The sequence below is a fragment of the Girardinichthys multiradiatus genome, chromosome 12 (assembly GCF_021462225.1).
Source record: "Girardinichthys multiradiatus isolate DD_20200921_A chromosome 12, DD_fGirMul_XY1, whole genome shotgun sequence".
Taxonomy (NCBI): Eukaryota; Metazoa; Chordata; class Actinopteri; order Cyprinodontiformes; family Goodeidae; genus Girardinichthys; species Girardinichthys multiradiatus.
The window spans coordinates 21586618-21608562 of record NC_061805.1 but is presented as its reverse complement, the minus strand read 5'-3'; the positions used below and the strand labels follow the sequence as shown (position 1 = coordinate 21608562).

Here is a 21945-nt window from a genome sequence, read left to right as displayed (position 1 = left end):
TTACATTCAACTGTAGCAGCTTTAACAGTAATTTGTCCCCCTGCAGCACCAATCAGTTGACCAGAGATTGGAATGGGTCAATTCTCCCCTATCAGTTCTGATCGGTGATTGACAGAACAAATAAAAAAAAACAAATCTGATTGTTTTCCTCTTATTTCTTTAGTTAATAAAAAAATGTAAGAACTCCCATCATTTTCAGTGTATAAACACAAAAGCCACTTTTTCTTCTGAGTCGTACTTGTTGACATCCGCTTATCCAGGACTGAATCGCGGGGCGCAGCAGCCTAAGCAGAGTTGGCCAAACTTCCCTCTCTCCAGACACCTCCAGCTCCTGGGGGAATCCTGACGTCTTTCCAGGCCAGCTGAGAGACATAGTCCCTCCAGCGTGTCCCGGGCCTCTTCCCGGTGGGACGTGCCTGGAACACCTCCCGAGGGAGGCATCCAGGAGGCTTTTCTCCGAGCTCCTCTCTATACCTGCCAACTCCATTAGAGGACCTGGAGCACATCTTTTTTATTTTTTATGTGTTCCATTCCTTAGGAAAAAGAAAATCATAATTTGCAGATCAGGCCTCAAAGAAAACCAGGAAATCGATAGTGGCTGCAAAAGTTGATCGATCCATCTCTAAAATAGGGTTAGGGGTTTTAAAGGCTGTCCAACCAATTTCAATGTTTCTTTACAAAAGGTCACATGTGGCCGTGTGAAACAAGTAGACAAAAACTAAGGATTTAAAAGATTTTCTTTGCATTCAAAAGACCTTCTTTAAAGTCTGATGGAGTACACACAAGCCTGCTTATGGATTTAACGATGATTGCTTCCAGTTATCCTTTTGTGTAGACTAATGTTTGAGTTGCAGATGGCAGGACCTTTCACAGGGTTTTGTATGACCATGTACTGTTTGGTATGGAGGCCCTCACTCACTCCCACCCACCAGTGGTTCAGGTAGAAGACAAAGCACTGGAAGTGTATCATTTATGTGTGTTTGTGTAAGGGTGTGACCGAAACATCCTTTGGCTAGACGGATCTTCACATGTTCTAACCGATTCCTTTAAATTGACACATCAGCGAAATTTCTTTTGAAATGGGGCTGAAAGGAAAACCAGTTTCCATGTTTACTGTCCTCTACATTCCTGTTTTCATCAATTTCAGTTAAAATAGACTAAATTAACTTGGGTCAGAGTTTGGCTGACACACATCACTAGTTTTATTTTAGATGAAGAAGTCGGTCCCAATGAGATCGTTGTCACCTCTGGAAACGGGTCACGTCTTGATTTTTTTTTTTACCAACAAAGCGTCGATTTGGATTTGGTGAATAGAAGCACCAAAATTCACTAAATACGAAACCTGGGGTGTTGATGTTGAGGCTCTACGCAGACCCCATTTAGACACAAGTCTGAGCCCCGGTTTAGACAAATATGTTTCGTCTCAGTTTGGACCACATTTACACACAGCAGTTTTTCCTATATTACTCAGTTATTATATTACACAGCCACACAAACATTTAACAATTTATAAAAACACCATAAAAAGTCTGTAAATCAGGCAAAATGCTAGCAATCCCAAATCAAAGCTTAAAGGCAGTTTCACTTGATTTTGAACTAATATTATTCTGTTGAGAGATGATGTGTACAGAAAAAGTTAAGTATTTTTGTTTGAGACCCTAAACATTGAGAATAGTGTTGAATGAAGACAGGTTTGTACTGTATTGTCAGATGGAAACGATGCACATTTTAATTTCAATTGTAGTAAATCATTTAACCTGTGCACCGACAAGACAGATCGCATTCACAAATGAAACATGGCGGGGGTTTAGCATGGATCAGTATTTCCAACCAGAACTACTACACTCATACAGGGGTGCACCTCTATAACCTTTAAAGGTAACTACCTCAGCTGGCCTTGTGACGGAGAGATGATGCAGCACTCGATGTCTCAGGGGCAAATAACGTCAAATCTTTGATTGTAAAAGAAATACACTGAATTTTTTTTAAGTAAAGATTAAGTAAAATAATATAAAGTACCAGGGCTGAAACAATCGAGATTAATCGATTCTTAAGATAATTTGCAACTAATATAGTAATCAAATAATCGTAACTGGAGTATACAGACTCTAAAACATGCCATTTGCTGAAAGTACAACCCACTCAGTGCAGAAATTAGGCTAAAATTGTACAACACTTTGCATTTAAGATGAAAAACCTTCGTGTGTAAATATGTTCTATCTAGAACTGCTAAAGTTAGCATTCTTTCACCAGGAAGCAGGATATACCTGTTGCAGTTTGGTTTAAATGTAGATGATAAAATAGTAATGAGTTATCACAATAACAATCACAGACTGATGCACTTTACTCCAGTTATGCTTTTGTTTTTATTGGTCTGAAACATTTCCTCTGTACCTTCTGCATGTCTGACACTTTACAAAACGGTTAGCTGCAGCTTTCTTCCAGTAAAATCCTGTTAACTGAATCAGCGAGGGGATAAAAGAAATATTGTGCCTCACTTAAGGATTTTTTTAAGGTCATTTGATGTTGTAAAAAAAATAAAAATCTGGAGCAAACAGTGGCCTGCTTCATATCTAAGTTTCAACAAAATGTAATCAGCAGCTGGACAGATGAGTGGACCGGTAGCTGCATGCTAAGGACAGTTACTAATTGACTTGCTCTCTCTCGTTGTACTGGAAACAGTTTGCCTCCAGACTAATGTTGGGTCAAAGACAAGTAAATCCAAAACCATGCTAATTTTCTTGAGAAGGTGCTGAAATTATTAATCAGCAGGCTATAAGCCAGAGTAATTAATTTATTGTGTCTGAATCCTAAGAAAGGCATGAAACATTTGCCTGGACATGTGGTGTTTGCTTCAAGATGTCAAATGTGACTTTATTTTCCAAATACTTTCATTTTCCACTAGTAGGTATTAGCAATTTATCTAGATCCAATGGAGGTAAAAACAACGTTACTAAATAGTAAAATCTGAGAACCTACAAAAAATAAGCTTCTGCTTCTATCCAGGATTTATTTGGTGTCAGAAAACCTTTAAAGCATGATCTTGACTGATAAAAGCAATGTTTGGACTATTTATAATTTGTATTTCTCCTGAAATTATTTGCTTTTCAGTTTTATTTTACAGAAAGGCAGTTTTATCTTTTGGGTTTGATTCTAAATCGGTCTTTGGGATTTGTCTAATGCTCCTTCTGGTTTTTGAGGAGCTTCACCCTCTGATGGTTTTCACGTCACTTCTTACTAAAGCCCTGTTTTATCTTATCTTTAACAGTCTTATTTGTTTTATCAGTACACTCCTTTGTTGCACCACCTCACTTCATATGAGTAAGAAAACCTCCTCTGTGGTGTTTTCGCCAGGGTTTTCCTCTGAACGTTGACAGCTTTAGACCCACCTGGTAACCCCAACATTACAGGACAAATCCGGTGTTTTTGATCAGTGACTTCCACGCTTTTCATCGTCTGACCCACACAACAGCATTTCAACTAGTCTGTTAAGTGTTAAACAGGACAATGATGAGAAACAAACAGCCTTAACAACTTTCTCTTACCACTTTGCAAAAACAGCTGGCATTTTTAGCATAACTTTGCTTTTACCATTGATTTAAATTTGGTTTTGTTCCTGTAAAGTTTCTCAAGACCCCACACATGTTGATTCCTGACCCTCATCCTATTTAAATTCAGTTCAGTTATTCCAGTACAGTTAATTTTAGTGGATTATGTAAAGCCAATCGATAGTCACCAGTCATTGACTTTGCAGCAATCCCTCCTTCCGAGCAAGCATGTGGCTACTGTTCACACAGCCTCTAGGCAGATTATCACATGGCAGCCACATGATGCTTCTTCAGTGTCAGTGCTGGTATATTGAGATAAAAGCTGTGACCCATGATTAAATGTCCCCTTGGAGTAATTAGTAATTACAGTGTGACTGCAAGTGATGCATAATGAATAGTTTTCAGCTTTTGCTGTATTATTGCCGTTCATATTTAAATCTAATTGAAATGCTGTGTTCCTGCTTCCTTAAACAACTTTTTATGAATTAGGATTTTTACTGCACATTTCAACAACAAGGCAATTGAAAGTGCTTTAACTGATGGGGGGAGGGGAGGGGTGGGGAGTAGATTGCAGTGGTGCGATGAGGGAAAGGAAAGTTGAACTAGACTGAAATCAATAAATGCACTTGATGCTTTTAGGCTCATATTTTCTTAACATAAAATCAAATGTTTCTCCCTGGAGAGGATCCAGCTCCTTAGAACTGTTCTGACCCATTATATTCCTTTTTTAAAAACTGGTCCACGTCTGGACCAAGAGTCAGAGACTTCCTGGTGCTCTGTACCTTCCTCCTAACTTCTTTTAGGAGAGCCCAGCTCAGCCACGGTCTATCGGGTCTCAACAGTGCTTAGTTTATGTAATGATGTGATTTATGGCTCTTTGGTTGTGTACGACAAAAATCATCCATTGTAGACCTTTTTAACACAAATCTAGCCATTTATTTTTAGACATCACAGTCTGAGTATTGCAGGGCGCCAACCCAGTTTTACAGCTTTATTTGTGCCAGGACACATGCCATTTTTAGCTCGTGAAAGTGTTGTAACAGTACAATCTCAGCATTTTATACGTTATGACCCACTTTTCTGTAGTTTTATAACGTTGTTTGCTGGAAAGCTGGAGTGTGTCTTCAGTGACACAGGAAAGGATGGAAGGAATGAAAGGCCTCTCTACTGTTATTTTACAAACAAGTGAAACTGGTTGCATGACTGAGCGGCAGTGTGAGTCGGATCTTATGTTGGCTTAAAGGATTTCACCAACTTAGAGCAACAACGAATACCTTGAATTTAGATCCCTGCTGGGCTTAATGGAAAAGATGGCGCCTGAGGCTGTGGGGGGTTTAACTGTCTAGTATAGAGTTACAGTAACAGGGTTATAGTAGATGTTCCCTGAGAACAATTGTGAGGAAAGACTCCCATTCATCTGCTGCTGGTGGCATCCTGTGTGGGGCAAGGGGCTGCTGTGATAAAAATGAACTCTAAGCATACCTGCTCGTTCCCATTGGTTTAATTACAACGGAAGCATTTATCAAAGGGTCGAACGTCATAATTTTTCACCTCTTCGTCGTATCCTGCGTTTTTACAACCAAATCAGATTAGAATTGGATTAGAAACAGCTGTTTTTTTGCAGCTTTGGTCTCCATTTGCTCGCTCAGACGGAGGTTTTACTGCAAAGTCAATGACCAGTCAAACTGAATTTGACTTTGTCTAGGATCGAATTTGAATGTATGTAGTTAAATTTGAATCTACTAAATCGGATACCCATTCGATAGTTTAAAAGCGTCCGCAGTCCGAACCGTCTTGTCACATTTCATTGTCCTGGCTCCAACTACACATCCACTCAGTCTTCTCTACAGAAACGACAGTCTCTGCTCCACAGAAGGCCATTGTTATTAGTTGTACTCCCTTTTTTTCTTGCCTTACCTTCTTGTTATGATGTGATCTTAATCTTGGTGCTCCCATTGCTGAACAACTTAATAACACCGAGACACTGACCTATATTATTATATCTGTAAACAGTGCTGCTGTGACATCTACGTTCTCTTTCTGTGCACGCGGGTCGCTTTGGGGTAGTGAACCATTCAGACTAAAGCCTGACTGCGCTCACATTTAATTAGTAGGTTGAATGACCACGCAAAAGAAATTGGATTTCAGCAAAAATTGTTGCTTTGTAAATAAACTGAACCAATTTTTAAAATCGTTCATTCATTTATTTGTTTGTGAGAGATACATTTCACATTCAGGATCTACATCCAAAATAATCTGCAAAGATGCACAACTTTTAACTGATGCTTATCAGTTATATTCAGTAACTATATTCAGTTATTACTGTATAATGTTTGCCTCTTGTAAACAGTAACATTTAAAATGAACGCTCTGTAACCAAAGTCGTGAACTTCTTGGATAACATGTTCAAGTTACAAAACCAGAACAGGACACCCGGCGCTCCCCACATCTGACTTTTTTCTTTCTTCAGTGGTTAAATGACTCAGCATTTACACTTGTCACGTCTTGTAACTTGTGTAACAGATACAAGTATGGATTAGTTTTCTGGCATGTCACAAAACAAAATGTTGCTTAAAGTCAGTGCAGCATCTGTACCATGATGTCTATTAAAAAAAAAAACAGAAATGGTTAATTTAGCTGAGCCTGCTGGATGTGTTTCCAACCTCAGACATCATCAGCTGGTTACCAGTTTTTCTTTTGAAAATATCAACATTTATAAGCTTTAGTGACAGTTTCATTGAAATAACAGAAAGTACTCTAGAATAAATAGATCTTCATATTAGACTGGGTTAAAATGTGCTTATCTTTGTGCAGCAGAATACTTTTTTCCTTTTACACGTATTGATCTGTAAACACTAATCTTGATTCTGGCTGAAGTTATAATGCCACTCCCAATCACTGCAGGACACAGAGATTTGCATTAAATTTAAAAACATTTGAATGTTAAAAAATTTGTTTCTGCGGTTTTGGTCAAAGCATTTAAATCAGCAGTAGAAAACGGGGTTCAAGGTTGTGGGTTGTATTTCCTTTGCTACTAGGCATTCAGACCTTCGAAAGCCTTAGTGAGTTTTCTTATTTGAGCTACAGCATGTTAAATTGGGAACCCCCAAACATTTCCTTGGCTCTGGGAGTTTTTATTATTGCTTATTGTTGTCTGTTTTATACGTAGTCCTGTTTACAGCTTATAGTATATTAAAGGGACATGTTTTTTTTTCACTTTTAACAGGACAGATTACAAGCTAAATGGAAGAAGTCACCATTTCCTTACTGTAGTTTATGGAATTCATTAAAATAGGCAAACCAATTAATTGAGACTGTGGAAAAAAAAAACCAAAGCCAACTAATACCTACTGCATCTCTACTCTCAACAAAATACAAGTGCGCATTTTCTATCAGTCAGCTGAATCTCTTCCTTTTTTATGCTGTCCAAACCTCCGTTCCCCTTAATATAAGATGAGATCTTGCCAGTCCATTAATTCTATAAGCCATCCCAAACAAACTGAACAAATTACACAGAAACAGACATGGTTTCCTAGGAGGGCAGGTCCTGGTGAAGTTGTCCATGCCAGTCTTCATTTCTCAGATTACTGTGACACAGTGACTCACGGGAAAACACTAATATGACTTGAAATCTCATGTTAGTCTCAGTATTTGTTGCTCTTTAAAGACAGTGATACACATAGTTTGATGCACACCATTGTAATGTTAGAGGTTCAGGTCCTCATCCTGCTCTGGACTCCCACGTAGCACCACTTCGGTGGTCCGTAGATCAGGTTGGAGAGCCAAGTGATTCCGTGTTAAAATAAGATGTTATCTTTATCCCTCCCTCTTACTCAGTTCCTTTCCCTACTAACTTGCCTAACCTATTTCTGCAGAACTCTCTTATGCATAAAAGAACTTCCCTCCTTCTCTAACACATTTTCCTTTACATAAGTTATATTTATAAACCTACAGATTTCTCTTACATTGCATAACCAATTTCCTGTCTTGGCTCGCTCCTGTTCTGTGTTTCTGTACCTTTTTTATTTTTGTTTGTTGTTGGTTGTCTGGTGCTTTTTTGGGTCATGTGTGTGACTGCGTTGATGGATACCCAGTCAAAACCAGCAGACACTAAGCACAGATGAGTCAGGCTGAGGGGTTTTGTCTCTTGGGCAACAGTGGAGCCGAGGTATTTGAGGATTTCATGCCACAATAGCATGGCTCTTCTGTTGTTAGCACACGCCTCTTTAGACCTTAAGTCACCCAGAGGCTGCTGGGATACTTTGTCGGGCTACATATCACACAGCTGATGCACAGCGCTGGGAGAGACTCAGGCTGGACACCACTTAGGTTAATAGCTTGATGTGTTTTCACATGTTGTACAAAATTCCCCAGTTTGAACATGAGCGTAAGGTGATATTTAACCTCTAAATGAAATATAGTTATTTTTCCCTGACTTGTACTGCCATATCTCCATGCTGATTATGTTTATGCACCAGCATCATTGAAGTTGAGCATTAGAAGTATGTCTAGATTGCAGAGACTGTCACCAGAAAGTTTATTTCAGTAATTCAGTAAATTGAAAGCTATATAACTTCATTACACTTAGTTTTTATAATTACGGCTTATAGCTGAGGAAAACCTAGAATTCAGTTTCTCAGAAAAGAATTATAATAAATAAGAACAACGGGTTGTTTTAAAACAGAAATCCCGGCCTGGTGAAAAGTACGCCCATGCACTACAAAGTTTATACGCTCAATACTTGGTCGGGGCTCCTTTTACATTAATTACAGCATTATTTCAGCATGGCAAGGAGATGATTAGTCTGTGGCTCTGATGTGGTGTTAAGGAAGGTTGCTTTGATATTCTTTCTGCTCATTAGATTAGATTTTCCTCCAGCTACACAGAGGTTTTCTCCTGATAGACTCATACCAAGATTCAGAAGGCCAGACACTGAAAAATCTTTTTGTTCTTTTTTTTTATTTTTTATGATTGCATCAAAACTGTAACTTTCCATATTTTTTTCACTCTAAACACATCCAAAACCCAATTTTCTTTTACCCCTTTCTTTTGAGTAGAGAAACACAAATTACATCAAGGCTAAACATACATATGTTGCAGAGGTGTGGAAAATCCTGTAAGGAGTTAATATTCTGGTGGATTTTCTTTTAATAAACTGAAGGGTCAGATACTCTTTAACTTTACACCTCTACGGACCTTGGTATGTGAGAGTTCATGCTGGTTGAAAAACTGCATCATCTGATTTTAGTTTTTTAGGAACTGGATGGCCCTTCAGAGTCACAGTGTTAGATTTTATGTTGTTGAGCTATGATTGCCTCTAAGAAGGATGTGTGCCAAGGTCACTCTGGTATTAACAAGGAGCCTGGTCTCTAATTTATCTTTAACCTGTAGTTCCTGACTTGCTGGTTAACTTCAGCTGAAGACATTATAAAATCTCAGGTTTCTTGTAAATCTTGACCTCTGACCTCTTTTGTTACTGTTATTAAAAGCTCCTCTTACATCTTGTTTCAATGTTAAAGGAATAACTGTGAAACCAGTCTTTATTTCTGCCTTAATGCCGCCTTATCAGCACATTAGTCACACTAATAGTGTTGTTTGTGATTAAATGCTTTCTGTCAAATTAACTTTTGTCTCACCTCCTTCCTCTTCCTCTTTATCCCCTGTGTGATTCTCCTCTGTGCCCCCCCCCCCCCCCCCCCCCCCCACCACCTCTTCTGGTTGCTCTCCTCCTTTCTTCTTCGACTACCCCCTGCTTCTCCTTTCTCTTGCTCCTCCCACACAGATGCTCCCAGCCGCCCAGCTTGACAGGAGTGATGGGATGTGTCAACTAGGTATTACACCTATCCCAACATCTTACACTGCAAGCAGTGATAGTGGCTGGGGAGGGTGTGGGGTTCTACAATTTTTGAGGAGGATAGAAGAAGACTGTGAAAAGGCAGTTTAAGGGCAGGGTCTGAAGGGATAGGAGAAATGTATTTTAGTCTTTATTTATAGGTTTCTATTTTCTGTTCATGATGTCTGTTCCTGACAGACAAATACAGGCAGGAAGTAAGCAGAGAAATTAAGGATGCAGTGTCGTCTTGCGGGGTTCAAACTGAAACGGGCTCATTAGACGTGATTCTTTCAGTAAAATATGATTGAAGTTGCAATTACTGTTTTTTTTTTTTTTTTTATTCATAATATAATATGGGGGGAGGGGTAGATGTAAGAACCTGCTTTATTCTTGTTCATACTTGCTTTTAAGAAAGCTGAGGCGTTTCCCCTGGTGGTGCCAATTGCTGCTGGGCTGGAAATATCCAGGATCCAGAGATGGACAGAATAATACCACGGTTAATACTGCATGAAATTTGGAACAGTGCTCGTCTTAAAAGATAACCATAATGCAAACATAACCAGATTTTATGTGCATGCAGACATTTTTTTGTACCTTTTTTTTTGGCAATGTTTCGATTCACTCATTGTAATTAATTATGTCGCATGCAGCCAATTGAAAGTAAATGAAAATATTTCTTAGATACAGCTTTACCTTTGTATGTGCTCAGTGAACTGGAGCTGCATGTTTTAGCTTTTGTATAAAATGCATTAAAATAAACAAATGATGACATCCTAAGGCTGACCTACACCCTGGCTGTGGCAGAGCATTCCCAGTTTTTTCTTAAGTTTATAAACCCCAGCAACACATTTCATAATGCTACTATTAAAAAAACAGAAGGTTAGTAAAATGTGTAAGCCCCAAATAGTGAAAACTGTATAGATGCATAATTTGGATAGGGTGTAATTTCTTTTGTTGTGGCTGTGTATTTTTTTTTGTTTATATTTTGCTCGCTCTTGGTGAGATAATTTCAGTAGAAGCAGAGGGAGAGGGTTGACTTGAATTAAAAGGGGTAAATGAAATAATTATTAAGGTAATGAAGCGGCTTTAAATTTGACACATGTGGCAAGAAGTAAAAACCTTTTTCTGTGGTCCTTCCATAATCCATCTGGTGGCTTGGATCAGGGTTCAAAGTTGGCTCTAATGAAAAATGTTTTTATTTATGTTTTTGTCCCTGCAGTATACATTCACACATGCTTTAGGGTGTGCAACAATATGTCATTGTTAAAAAAATGAATAGAAATTTGTCCTAAAAGAAAACCCTATGACAAAGCATTTAGCATTGTGAAATTTGCAAAGGCAAGTTTATTTGTATATTTACACATTTCAGCCACAAGACAGCTCAGTCCTTTACATAATAAAGACATAAGAAAAGAAAACATAAGAGTACAATGCAGTGGCATAATAAAGGACAGTAAAGAAAAGTTGGACTACCGGGACCAATGATGTTTCAGTTAATAGTTTAAATAGAAGAATCAAAAGCAACTCTAAACAAATGGTTTTTTTAACCTTGATTTGAAATTGTTTTTAAAAATTTGCAGTTTTTTAGGAAGTTTGTTCCAGAGTAGTGGATCATAAGAACTGAATGCTGCTTCTCCATGTTTGGTTCTGATTCTGGAGATGGAGAATACACTTGAACCAGGAGACCTGAGTGGTCTGGAAGGATAACGACTCAATAGCACCAAATGTATTTTGGTGCTATTTTGGAACATCTAGATACTGAATAAGAGGGGACTGAGGAAGGAACATTGGGGAACCCTGCATGGGATTTTTGTCAACTGATGTAAAGTTACCTATTGACACAAAAAAAATACCTGTCCTGTCAGTTAAGACTCAAACCAGTCAAGTGTTGTACCAGAGAGCCTGACCCAGATTTCCACTGGCTCTAGTAATATACCATGATCGACATCATCAAATGCTGCGCTGAGGTCCAATAATACCAGCACTGTGGTTCTTCCACAGTCTGCATTTATGTGGATGTCATTGAACACCTTGAAAAGGACAGTCTCTGTATTATGGTGAACACGGGAACCTGACTGGAAGACGTCAAATCAGCTGATCATTGTTAAAATGGTATTTAACTGTTAAAACACAGCCTTTTCAATAACCTTACTCATTACCGGGAGATTTGAGATGGGTCTGTATTTTTACAATACCAGCTTGTCCAGATAATTATTTTTAACAGTGGTTTGATAATTGCTGTTTTTAATGCCTGTGGGAAAACACCTGACAACATGGAAGAGTTTATTATTTGAATCAAATCAGACGCTGCGACAGGCAAAACTTTCTTAAAAAAAGCTGTGAGTAAAACATCGAGACAGCAGGAGGAGGAGGAGCTTTTGTAGTTCATTTGGAAGAATTGTGTCATTTTGTAAAAATTAGTTTTGACTGGACATAGCATAGGTGCTGGGCTTGATATTGATGGACAGATTTTCTTCTAATCTTCTGAATGCTCTGTTTAGAAGTTAGAAAATTCATTTCAGGCCCTGGTAGAGTGGAGTTCAGATGCTACAGACACAGGAGGGTTTGTTAACTGTAGCAAACAAAACACGAGCGTTATTAATGTCTTATTTGAGAATCTTTCAGAAAAGAAAGATTCCCTTGCATTTTTCAGTTGTAAGTTATGTCTGTGAAGTCTCTCTTCATAGGTGTCGTAGTGAACCTGGAGTCCGGTCTTCCGCCAACTCCGTTCAGCTTTTCGACTCTTTTTCCCTTCTTACCGGTGAAGCGTTTCTCAATGGAGGTCTCTTCTTACTAGAGAAAACCTTCACGTTAACGGGAGGAATGCCAGTTACCTAAACTTAACACTTGAAGTACTCTGTTTCAGCAATATCAGCTTATCGCCCACATCTTCAATGAATATGGTTTTTGTATTTTCTCAGGCATCTGGCTGAATTAATTATAACAAAAAGATTTTAATTTACCACCGATGGACTGCAATTTTCAATTCAAAAATCCATTTGAGTTTGAATCAAGTCAACAGTGTGAAGCTTCCAACCTCAAGAGTTGTTTTATTTTAAGCTAAAAAGTCAAATTTTTGTAAAACAATTGACTGCTTTGTGCTTTATGTAACGATTGATGCAGATTTACTTGCTGGTTCAGCATCATGCCTGGGACATTAAAAAAATAAATAAAATAAAATATATATATAATAAATAAATGATTACACCCGTAATTAAAATGCGTACAAACGGCATTGTGCAATCAACACACTAAGACAATCTCAACAGCTACTATTATTATTATTATTCTGTTTTCGTAGTTTGGTTGTACATGCACAGTTCAGAAGTCATTGACGTGAGCTTTTAAGGATTTATTTGGGCAGTTCTTATTTCCATAGTGCCGTGATTGATACCATACAGTAATTGGAGTATTTTTTAGAAGATAGATGTGTCAAACATAGAAAGTGGCATTTTGACCACACACTGACAGCAAGCATCTGACATTACTCCACGTGGATATTTTAAACATAATCCTCAGAATATTTAATAAGATTCACATAGAGGCATTGGTATGGTCGAGCTTAACGTTGCTTGAATGTGTGTTTTGGATCAGTGTAATGTTGGAAAACCCGCCTATCTCCAAGTATTCCTAATTTGACCTGACCTGTCAATCTCCGATGATAAAGAAATGATGTTAGGATTTCACAAAGTTGATGGAGCAATTCTGACAAGTGTGGTTAAAAATCCACAATAAATTCAAATTTATTCACCCACTTCCTGTTTCTAAAGCTGCATGTTGTCTCATCAGTCCACCCTGGAAAAAAACAAAATGTGCAAATGCTTCATTAAAAGCCTAGAACTAATTTGACACTTCTGCCAATGTGGTAAACTTGATGACTGTAAATTGTATCCTGGCATGGTGAGATGCCATCATCTTTTACTTTTAACTCCAGTGCATAGCTGAAAGATTCAGTGAAAGGAATCAAGTAATGCAGAAGTTCTTTTAATGCAGATTTAGGCCGCAGGAAAGATGACGGGACTGAACAGAGGAACATCCGTCATGGTCGCCTTTTACAAAAAAAACTATGTAAACGAAACTGAGAATTAGACACAACCATCATGAGACTAAAAGCCCAAGTTGAAATCTTTTTTTCTGCCTTATTACATTTTTGTTATGTTATCTCAGTTTCAATTACTCTCTTCTTCCTCTTCTCTCTTCTTTTGCCATTTTTTCCCATTCTTTACATTCTTTTTCTGTCCCTTTCACTCTTCATGTCCCTGTCAGACTGTAACTTGTTGGTAAGAGGAGTCAGTTTCCCCATCTCAACACATTAATAATCTGTGATTTTTACTTGAACTTTATTTCACTGAATCAACAGCTTTTTGACTTTTTATGGTAAGCAGAAATAAAAACGGGTGATTTGTATTTACGCCTATCAGATGGCTGACCCAAAATTAGCATGTCGACACTAAAATTGTGTATCTAATGTGAAAATGATTTGTGTCAGAGATTACATGCAAAAGGAAAATGTTAGCGTTCTCAGGTAATCGCCCAGCTAAGTCTTCAGGATAATTATTATCTGCAGCAACCAGGAACGCCTACAGATGCCTAAAACAGAACTGAAAGGGCCTGATGTAAAACGAAGAGAGGCACATTTAGCCGTTTTTGAAAACATAACTGGAAGGTTGATTCCTTTCTTTACTGGATTTTAGAAAACACATCTACCAGTTCCAATCAATCAAGAGATATGACCTTAAATCCTCTTGTGGCCTCCCCTCTGTGTAACTACAACATATTATGCTGATCGGGATATTAATGATTGTTTGGTTTTGTTTTTGCAAAAGGTCAGGCACTCCTCGATGATGATGATATTGGACTAAGGGATCCATCTGCAGTGTTCACACCAGAGCGAGACACAGGAGGGACTGAGGTAGAGGAAGACGGAGATATCGGAGAAGAAAAGATGGGCGTGGGGAAGAACACCACTTCCAAATCGATGGACAGCAGCAGCGAGAGTGGGAAATATGAAGAGGAGGCCAAACATGGAGCAGATTTTTATCCTATTCCGGTACACATCACTGATTTACAAATTTAGATTTAAGCACACACAATCTGTACCAGTGCCTTATACCTTAGGGTACAACATTGTAGTTTCAGTCACATTGTTTAACTTCAAACTGGTTATTATTAGTTTCACTGGAAATGTGTTCATTAGGTAAACATCCCCACCCTTAAAGGTAGTGTAAACGTTCTAATTTAATTGGGAAGAGTTCAAGACTGGAAAAGTTTGGAGATTTATATCCAGCTCTGGCTACGTTTGAAAAGATATTTGTATTTGCAGACCTACTTATCCTTTCTAACATCTAAATAATGTCTGCCTGTCTGTCTTTTTGTACATTTTTTCAACATTTAAAAGCACTAAGATCTCTGGAAGTATCTGAAATTTATCATGAAGACTTTTGGGACCCTCCCAGCTCGTTTATCGCTGCTACACAGCACTCTGTGTGTTTTTGTGTAAATCAGGGCGTAAGCCATTTGCTGTGACCTAAGGGAACAACATGATTGGTACTTGGTCTTCATTTTAAAAGAGTGCAGTGAAAAAGGTGCTGAGCCTGAAGGTGAAGCTCCCATTTTACGGGTTGGATGACATTCCAACCCTCACCACCGACTACAGCTGTTGTTAGAGACAAAAAACATGAAAACCCACTTAATTGTGACATTTTCTCTTTAAGCTAAAGATATTCATCAGAGGGAGTTTATACTGGAACCTCAGTATAAAATGTTTAGCCATTTTATGCCAACACCAACTGGGCACCTTCCTCTGAAAGAGTTCATGGCAGACTCAGCTGGTTGTGGACCAGGGTAATAAAGTATCCTACTGAGTCAGGGGTCGTCTATTTGGTGGAGCCATAAGACTGTTGGCAAACAAGATGCTTGGGATATTCTTATACTATCATGTCATTGTAGTATAGCTCAACATGTAATTGCCTGATTTAAGCATTTATTTAAGTTGTTGGCGGCTGCGATGCTGCCTCTCAGCAGGAAGGTCCTGCTTTCAGATCTCAACCAGGCTGAGATCTTTCTGTGTTGAGTTGGTATCATCTGCCCATGCAGGTGTGGTGTCTCTCCAGGTACTCTGGCTTCTGCCCAACAGTTCAAATAACATCCCTGTTAGGTTTGTTGAATAAATGTGTGGGTTTAGGTACTTTTTAATTTGAGCTTTGTACATTTTCATCTTTTCCTTCATCTAGATTTTTTTTTGTGTGTATTGTCAGTAACAAGACAAGGACATGGAGCACTTTCACTTTAAAAACTCTTCCTTTATTTAGCTACAGGGGTTGGACAATGAAACTGAAACACCTGTCATTTTAGTGTGGGAGGTTTCATGGCTAAATTGGACCAGCCTGGTAGCCAGTCTTCATTAATTGCTCATTGCACCAGTAAGAGCAGAGTGTGAAGGTTCAATTAGCAGGGTAAGAGCACAGTTTTGCTTAAAATATTGAAATGCACACATTATGGGTGACATACCAGAGTTCAAAAGAGGACAAATTGTTGGTGCACGTCTTGCTGGCGCATCTGTGACCAAGACAGCAAGTCTTTGTGATGTATCAAGAGCCACGGTATCCAGGATAATGTCAGCATACCACCAAGAAGGATGAACCACATCCAACAGGATTAACTGTGGACGCAAGAGGAAGCTGTCTGAAAGGGATGTTCGGGTGCTAACCCAGATTGTATCCAAAAAACATAAAACCACGGCTGCCCAAATCACAGCAGAATTAAATGTGCACCTCAACTCTTCTGTTTCCACCAGAACTGTCCGTCAGGAGCTCCACAGGGTCAATATACACGGCCGGGCTACTATAGCCAAACCTTTGGTCACTCATGCCAATGCCAAATGTTGGTTTCAATGGTGCAAGGAGCGCAAATCTTGGACTGTGGACAATGTGAAACATGTATTGTTCTCTGATGAGTCCACCTTTAATGTTTTCCCCACATCCAGGAGAGTTACGGTGTGGAGAAGCCCCAAAGAAGCGTACCACCCAGACTGTTGCATGCCCAGAGTGAAGCATGGGGGTGGATCAGTGATGCTTTGGGCTGCCATATCATGGCATTCCCTTGGCCCAATACTTGTGCTAGATGGGTGCGTCACTGCCAAGGACTACCGAACCATTCTTGGGGACCATGTGCATCCAATGGTTCAAACATTGTATCCTGAAGGTGGTGCCGTGTATCAGGATGACAATGCACCAATACACACAGCAAGACTGGTGAAAGATTGGTTTGATGAACATGAAAGTGAAGTTGAACATCTCCCATGGCCTGCACAGTCACCAGATCTAAATATTATTGAGCCACTTTGGGGTGTTTTGGAGGAGCGAGTCAGGAAATGTTTTCCTCCATCAGTATCACGTAGTGACCTGGCCACTATCCTGCAAGAAGAATGGCTTAAAATCCCTCTGACCACTGTGCAGGACTTGTATATGTCATTCCCAAGACGAATTGATGCTGTATTGGCCGCAAAAGGAGGCCCTACACCATACTAATAAATTATTGTAGTCTAAAACCAGGTGTTTCAGTTTCATTGTCCAACCCCTGTAAGTATAATAGCTGGATTGCCAAAGTATGCTTTGAGTAAAAGTCACTTGACCTTTGTGGTCTTATTTACCTAAGCAGATAATGTAGTTAATAAAATATAAGTTTGTGCTTTCCATTGTAGGAATATGTCACCCTAAGTTTTTTTTTTTTATGTATATCTACATCAACCACCTGGGCTTGTGAACCAATTTTGTACCGCTTTCGAATTGTGGTCCAAGGGCCACACAAAATTATTCCAAGAGCAAGTAAATGGTCCCCGTGCCACGCTTTAGACACTCTTGCCCTTTGAAATACACAATTACCAATGGTTTGCCGTTTTAAGTGAGTAAATACAGATGATAAAAGTCTTAACTATCTTAATTTTGTGTGTTGAGGTGGTAGTAAATGGAGTTGGTGGTGCCACTGGAGATCAGGATACTGAGAACACAGAGCTGATGGCGATCTACACCAAAGATAATCAAGCAGCAGAAAAGGTAAGTGAAAGATGAAAATGTAGAAGTGAGATTTGACCCAAAGTGCTTCTTTGGGAGTCGGAGATCAACAGCTGACTCAGACGATCACGGGGCTTAAAAAGAGCTCATTCACACTTTGTTTCTGATGACATTGTAACAACCATGGTCAGTGTCACACTTTTCGTTGAACTTCTCTACATTTTTGTTAACCTCGCGGGAAACATTTCTGAACGGCTGATTTATGCAAAATGATAAAAAGAAGCACTTCGGCAGAAAGGCGTGGACCAGAAAAGATTGGAGCTTTGACTGGCGTCCATGCAATCCTCACATCCTTTTCCTGTTGTCACCATGACGGTGCACAGACAGAAAAGCTTTGTTTTCCTGCAGTTTCTGTCTAGTTTTATCTCATCTTTTTCACTTGGAAATTTCCACGTTCATCCAACGTCGATATTTAATGTTGCTGGATTATTTTGCACAGCCTAAATGTAAATGACTCCAACCAGAATGTTTTATTGTGACATTTATTCAAAGCTACCTTGACAAGGACGGTAAAGCATATCAGAGCTACTCATGCTGTTTTTTTTTTCTCTCTGTCATTGTGTGTGTGTGTGTGTGTGTGTGTGTAGAGCTCAATTTCCGAGACGCTCGACAGCACAGACAGCACGGATGCAAGGAGGATGGATATGATCTATACCATTGAAGACACCCCACCCTGGTACTTGTGTGTGTTCTTAGGCTTACAGGTAAGTCTGCGCATAATGCTGGATAAAATGAGAGAAAATCACCACCTACACATGTTTATACTCCAGGTTTGTCATGTTCAGTATTTTTCCTTCCTGTGCTCCCATTACTCTGCACCCAGACTTCAAGCCCGCCACAAAAATAGGATTTGTTCCCAGCAGTCGTCATGCTGCCGATTAGTTAAGTTAATGTTCTCACAGAGCGACCGCAGCATGCTTTTGTCTGACATCCGACATTTGTCCTGCGTCATGTCCCCTTTATCTCTTAGTCACTGGTGGGAAGAGCTCGTGTCTGTCAAGTGGATGACCTAAACCCCCAAATGTACAAATGACGCAAGTGCAGAGCTCTACAAAGACCACAAAGTGATTATATTTACCAACACTAAACACATGGAATAAGTCCTAAACTGCTGTTTAAAAAGAGAGAAGCTTTTTGTGTCTAAATTGTGGATTGAAGCATCTATTTAACTGCTGAGCAACAACAAAATACTTGAATAATAGTTTAAATGGCTTTCTGGAAACAGACCATTCATTTCAGGAGAAGCACAGTCTGACCTGTTTGGATGACCTTTTATATTGGTTGTCTCAGTGTGTTCTAGTGTCTCATCAAGAACACCACTCTCTACAATTATTGGTAAAGATGTGCAAAAGGTCTATAATTATTTCCTTTTTTGTTACAGTAGCATTAAGTCACACTGCAAAATTTAGAAAAAACAAACATGTCATTTAAAGTATATTTATTCAGTTGGGAAAGAAAATTGTACATTTTTAACAAAACCACATCTCAAACAGTTTGCAGCAGCCCTAACAAGTCCTATATATTATATATGATTAAAGTATTTTCTAATGGATGCTTAACCATTTAAGTTTTTCTTTGTGTCTAGGAATTTTTATTCAGTAATCCATGTTTCCGGTTTCCCTGGGTTATAAATTTAATGAATGGCCTATTTATATTAGCTACTCTTAAAAAAAGAGAATGACAAGAGAACATGCCATTTAACTGAGGCAGATGTGTGTTGATCTTAACCACCCTGGAAAAGGCTACAAGTAAATAGCTGCTACCTCAAACTTGTCTTCTGTCATCAAGCAAATGATTTTAAAAAGTAAAAATGGAAATGCGACAAATAAGGCTCGATAGGGACCCAAGCCTTTCACCACTTAGCATGGGACAGTATAAGAGTCTCATAGCATAAGTTTCAGTAATCAAAATTTATTTAGTGTCATTTTGATTTAATGGATTGACCAAAGCAAACATATACAATGAACACCTAGTTTATTTAGTTGGATGTTTTCAAGTGCTCATTTCAGAAAATACTGTTAAGTACATAATTAGCCCCCTTTCCACCGAAAGTCTCCGGATTTGAATACCTGGGATTTGTTTTATACCCGGGTTAGGAATCCCGGGTTATAAATGTGTTTTCTGTCTCCACTGCTCTGAAAGCTGCAAAAAAATTATTTTAATCAGCTTAATGACGCATGGGAAACTTGTGGTAAAAACTGCACTACACCTCCAGTCCAGCAGGTGGCGGTAATAAGAACCTAAAGGCAAAACCATTAAAGCCCGATCAAGTGCCCTGTCCCAATTACCCGCACTTCCATCCTTGTGTCCCTGAATTGCGCGTTCCCGTTGATGGGTTCGAGTGCGTAGTGTGTCCCAATTCTCCAGAGTGGTCCTTAGCCCCGCCCCCTTTGTGCCCCACATCCACCCTTCAGCGAAGTCCGTTTCGATGCGGGCTTCGCCAAAGTATATTACCCACAATTCACTGCTGCAGATGACGTTCTGAGCAAAAACCAATCACAGCCGTCAACGTAACCAGCCATCAAATCAGAATAATAAGAACTGCATAAACTTTAGACAGCAAGCCGACAAATATATTTTTTTACTGGTTTTCCAGGCTCAACATTGTAAGATATCACTGGGTTCAGAGTGAGTCTGGGCAGTCAGTAGGCCATAACACTTTAGTTACCTTTCAAACAAACACTGGCACGGCGAGAGTCTGGCTTCCTGCACTTTCTTCTCCTCAAAACAATTGCTTGTTTCAGTTTTAAATAGTTTTTTTAGCAGCAAGACTCTAAAAACAGCGCTGGTTCCCGTCCTTTTTGATGTTACCGTGCAAAGTTGCAAGTCGATGACGTAACGCCTACTGTCCCAATTCTCCAATTTTGCACGCTTGTAACCTGCGCACTTCAACCCCTACATACACTTGTACAAAGTACACACTTCATAGAGGGGCGTAGGGTGTAGTGTGGGTATTGGGACAGGGCCGAGAAGCCCCGTATCTCACCATTTGTTCACAAAACAAGATGGAGAACGTACCATTGGCTTTTTTGCTTGTGGTGCGGCACCACATTATAACTGAAACCCAGCGATCATCCTTTGGTTCATTCTCGATCACAACAAGTATGCTAAAATATGAATCTTCTATAAAGTAGAAAACAAAAACATGCAGGTAATAATGTTTCCCATTGTTTCTGTCTCTTTCTGACTAGCAGTTCATGTTTGTGAAATTCCACTGAAAAAACGAATAAGTATCCATGACTTGTTCTGGAGTTAAATGTCTTAAGAAAAGTACCACACTGTAGAAAATATGCATTCAGATGCTTTTTGATAAATGGGGATCAGTCTATGTTTAAGAGGGGCTCTCATATTTGATTTTGTAAGTCTTTAAATTATACAAACTCTTAATTCCCACACAAACCCAAAATTCCCACATCTTCTTGTTTTTTTTACATAATTTTTTCCAGCACTACCTGACGTGTTTCAGCGGGACCATCGCAGTCCCGTTCCTTCTCGCTGAGGCTATGTGCGTCGGCTTCGATCAGTGGGCCACCAGTCAGCTCATTGGAACCATCTTCTTCTGCGTGGGAATCACCACCCTGCTGCAAACTACACTGGGCTGCAGGTACATAAACAGTCCAGCTTACTGTTGTTGTTTTTCTTCTGTTTCTGTCACTTTGCTTTTTACCACAACGGCCATTGATGCCAGCAAAAAGTTCCTCTTAAACTATCTTCCTCTTTTGTGTTTGGAGAAAATAAGTGTGTCAGCATGACTTTGTTGGGCTACTAGAGTGCCTGCTAAGCATTCGAGTATGACTTGAAGTTCTTTATTTTCTTTGTGACTGTTGTCTTCTGGGATTTCCCCTTTGCCAAAAGGTAAAAGTACCTCTCTCAAAGCAGCTTGTGTTTTATAAACTTGAGTGAAAAAAGAACAACTCCAGAAACTAAACACAGGGGATTTACCGTACTTAAGGTAGCCAGCTACATGTTTTTCAAGTGTTGCATCACATGTTGGCATCGAAGCGAAGAACTCTAAAACTATCAGTAATTAAATCCATAGACATTTGTTTATGAGAAGCTACTTAGACGACCTACTTTCAGAAATGCAAGTGCACACATGTCAGGAATAAGTCAGTTGACCTAGTTCTTCTCTTTGAATACATATTTCTACTGATCTGTTTACAAACATTTATTGAACACTTCTCCTCTATGACTGTCTTGTTTTTTTAGTTGTTTAGTTGCCATGGAAGGTTTTAAACTATCTGCAGTTCATCCTTTTTTTCCTCTAATAAATTACGTTTTTATAGCAACAAAGATCTTTGTATAGAATGTGATGTGTGTACATTTTGTTGTAGTTTTACAGTTAGAAATAAAGTAAGTTTTATACATGAACCAGTTGTGGCAAGAGGTAAAAAATTATTGCTTTGAGTTATGGAGCTGGGAAATTCTAGAATTGTGCCGCTCAAGGTGGCAGCAGGTTGGAGTGGCTCTGTTAGTTTTTATTTTGATTATT

The 21945-nt window shown here is 39.1% G+C and overlaps 1 protein-coding gene across 2 annotated transcripts in view; it reads left to right on the top strand.

The window, feature by feature from the left end:
• Window positions 1–21945, top strand: part of slc23a2 (solute carrier family 23 member 2) — a 53093-nt gene that overhangs the window by 7868 nt on the left and 23280 nt on the right. Inside the window, exons 2-6 of one of the 2 annotated variants that reach the window (XM_047381589.1) lie at window positions 9331–9379; window positions 14208–14431; window positions 17337–17435; window positions 18041–18157; window positions 20900–21057. In XM_047381589.1, coding sequence (XP_047237545.1) covers window positions 9331–9379; window positions 14208–14431; window positions 17337–17435; window positions 18041–18157; window positions 20900–21057 — 647 coding nt within the window. The remainder of the gene's footprint in view (window positions 1–9330; window positions 9380–14207; window positions 14432–17336; window positions 17436–18040; window positions 18158–20899; window positions 21058–21945) is intronic. The other variant, XM_047381590.1, reaches the window with a different exon arrangement.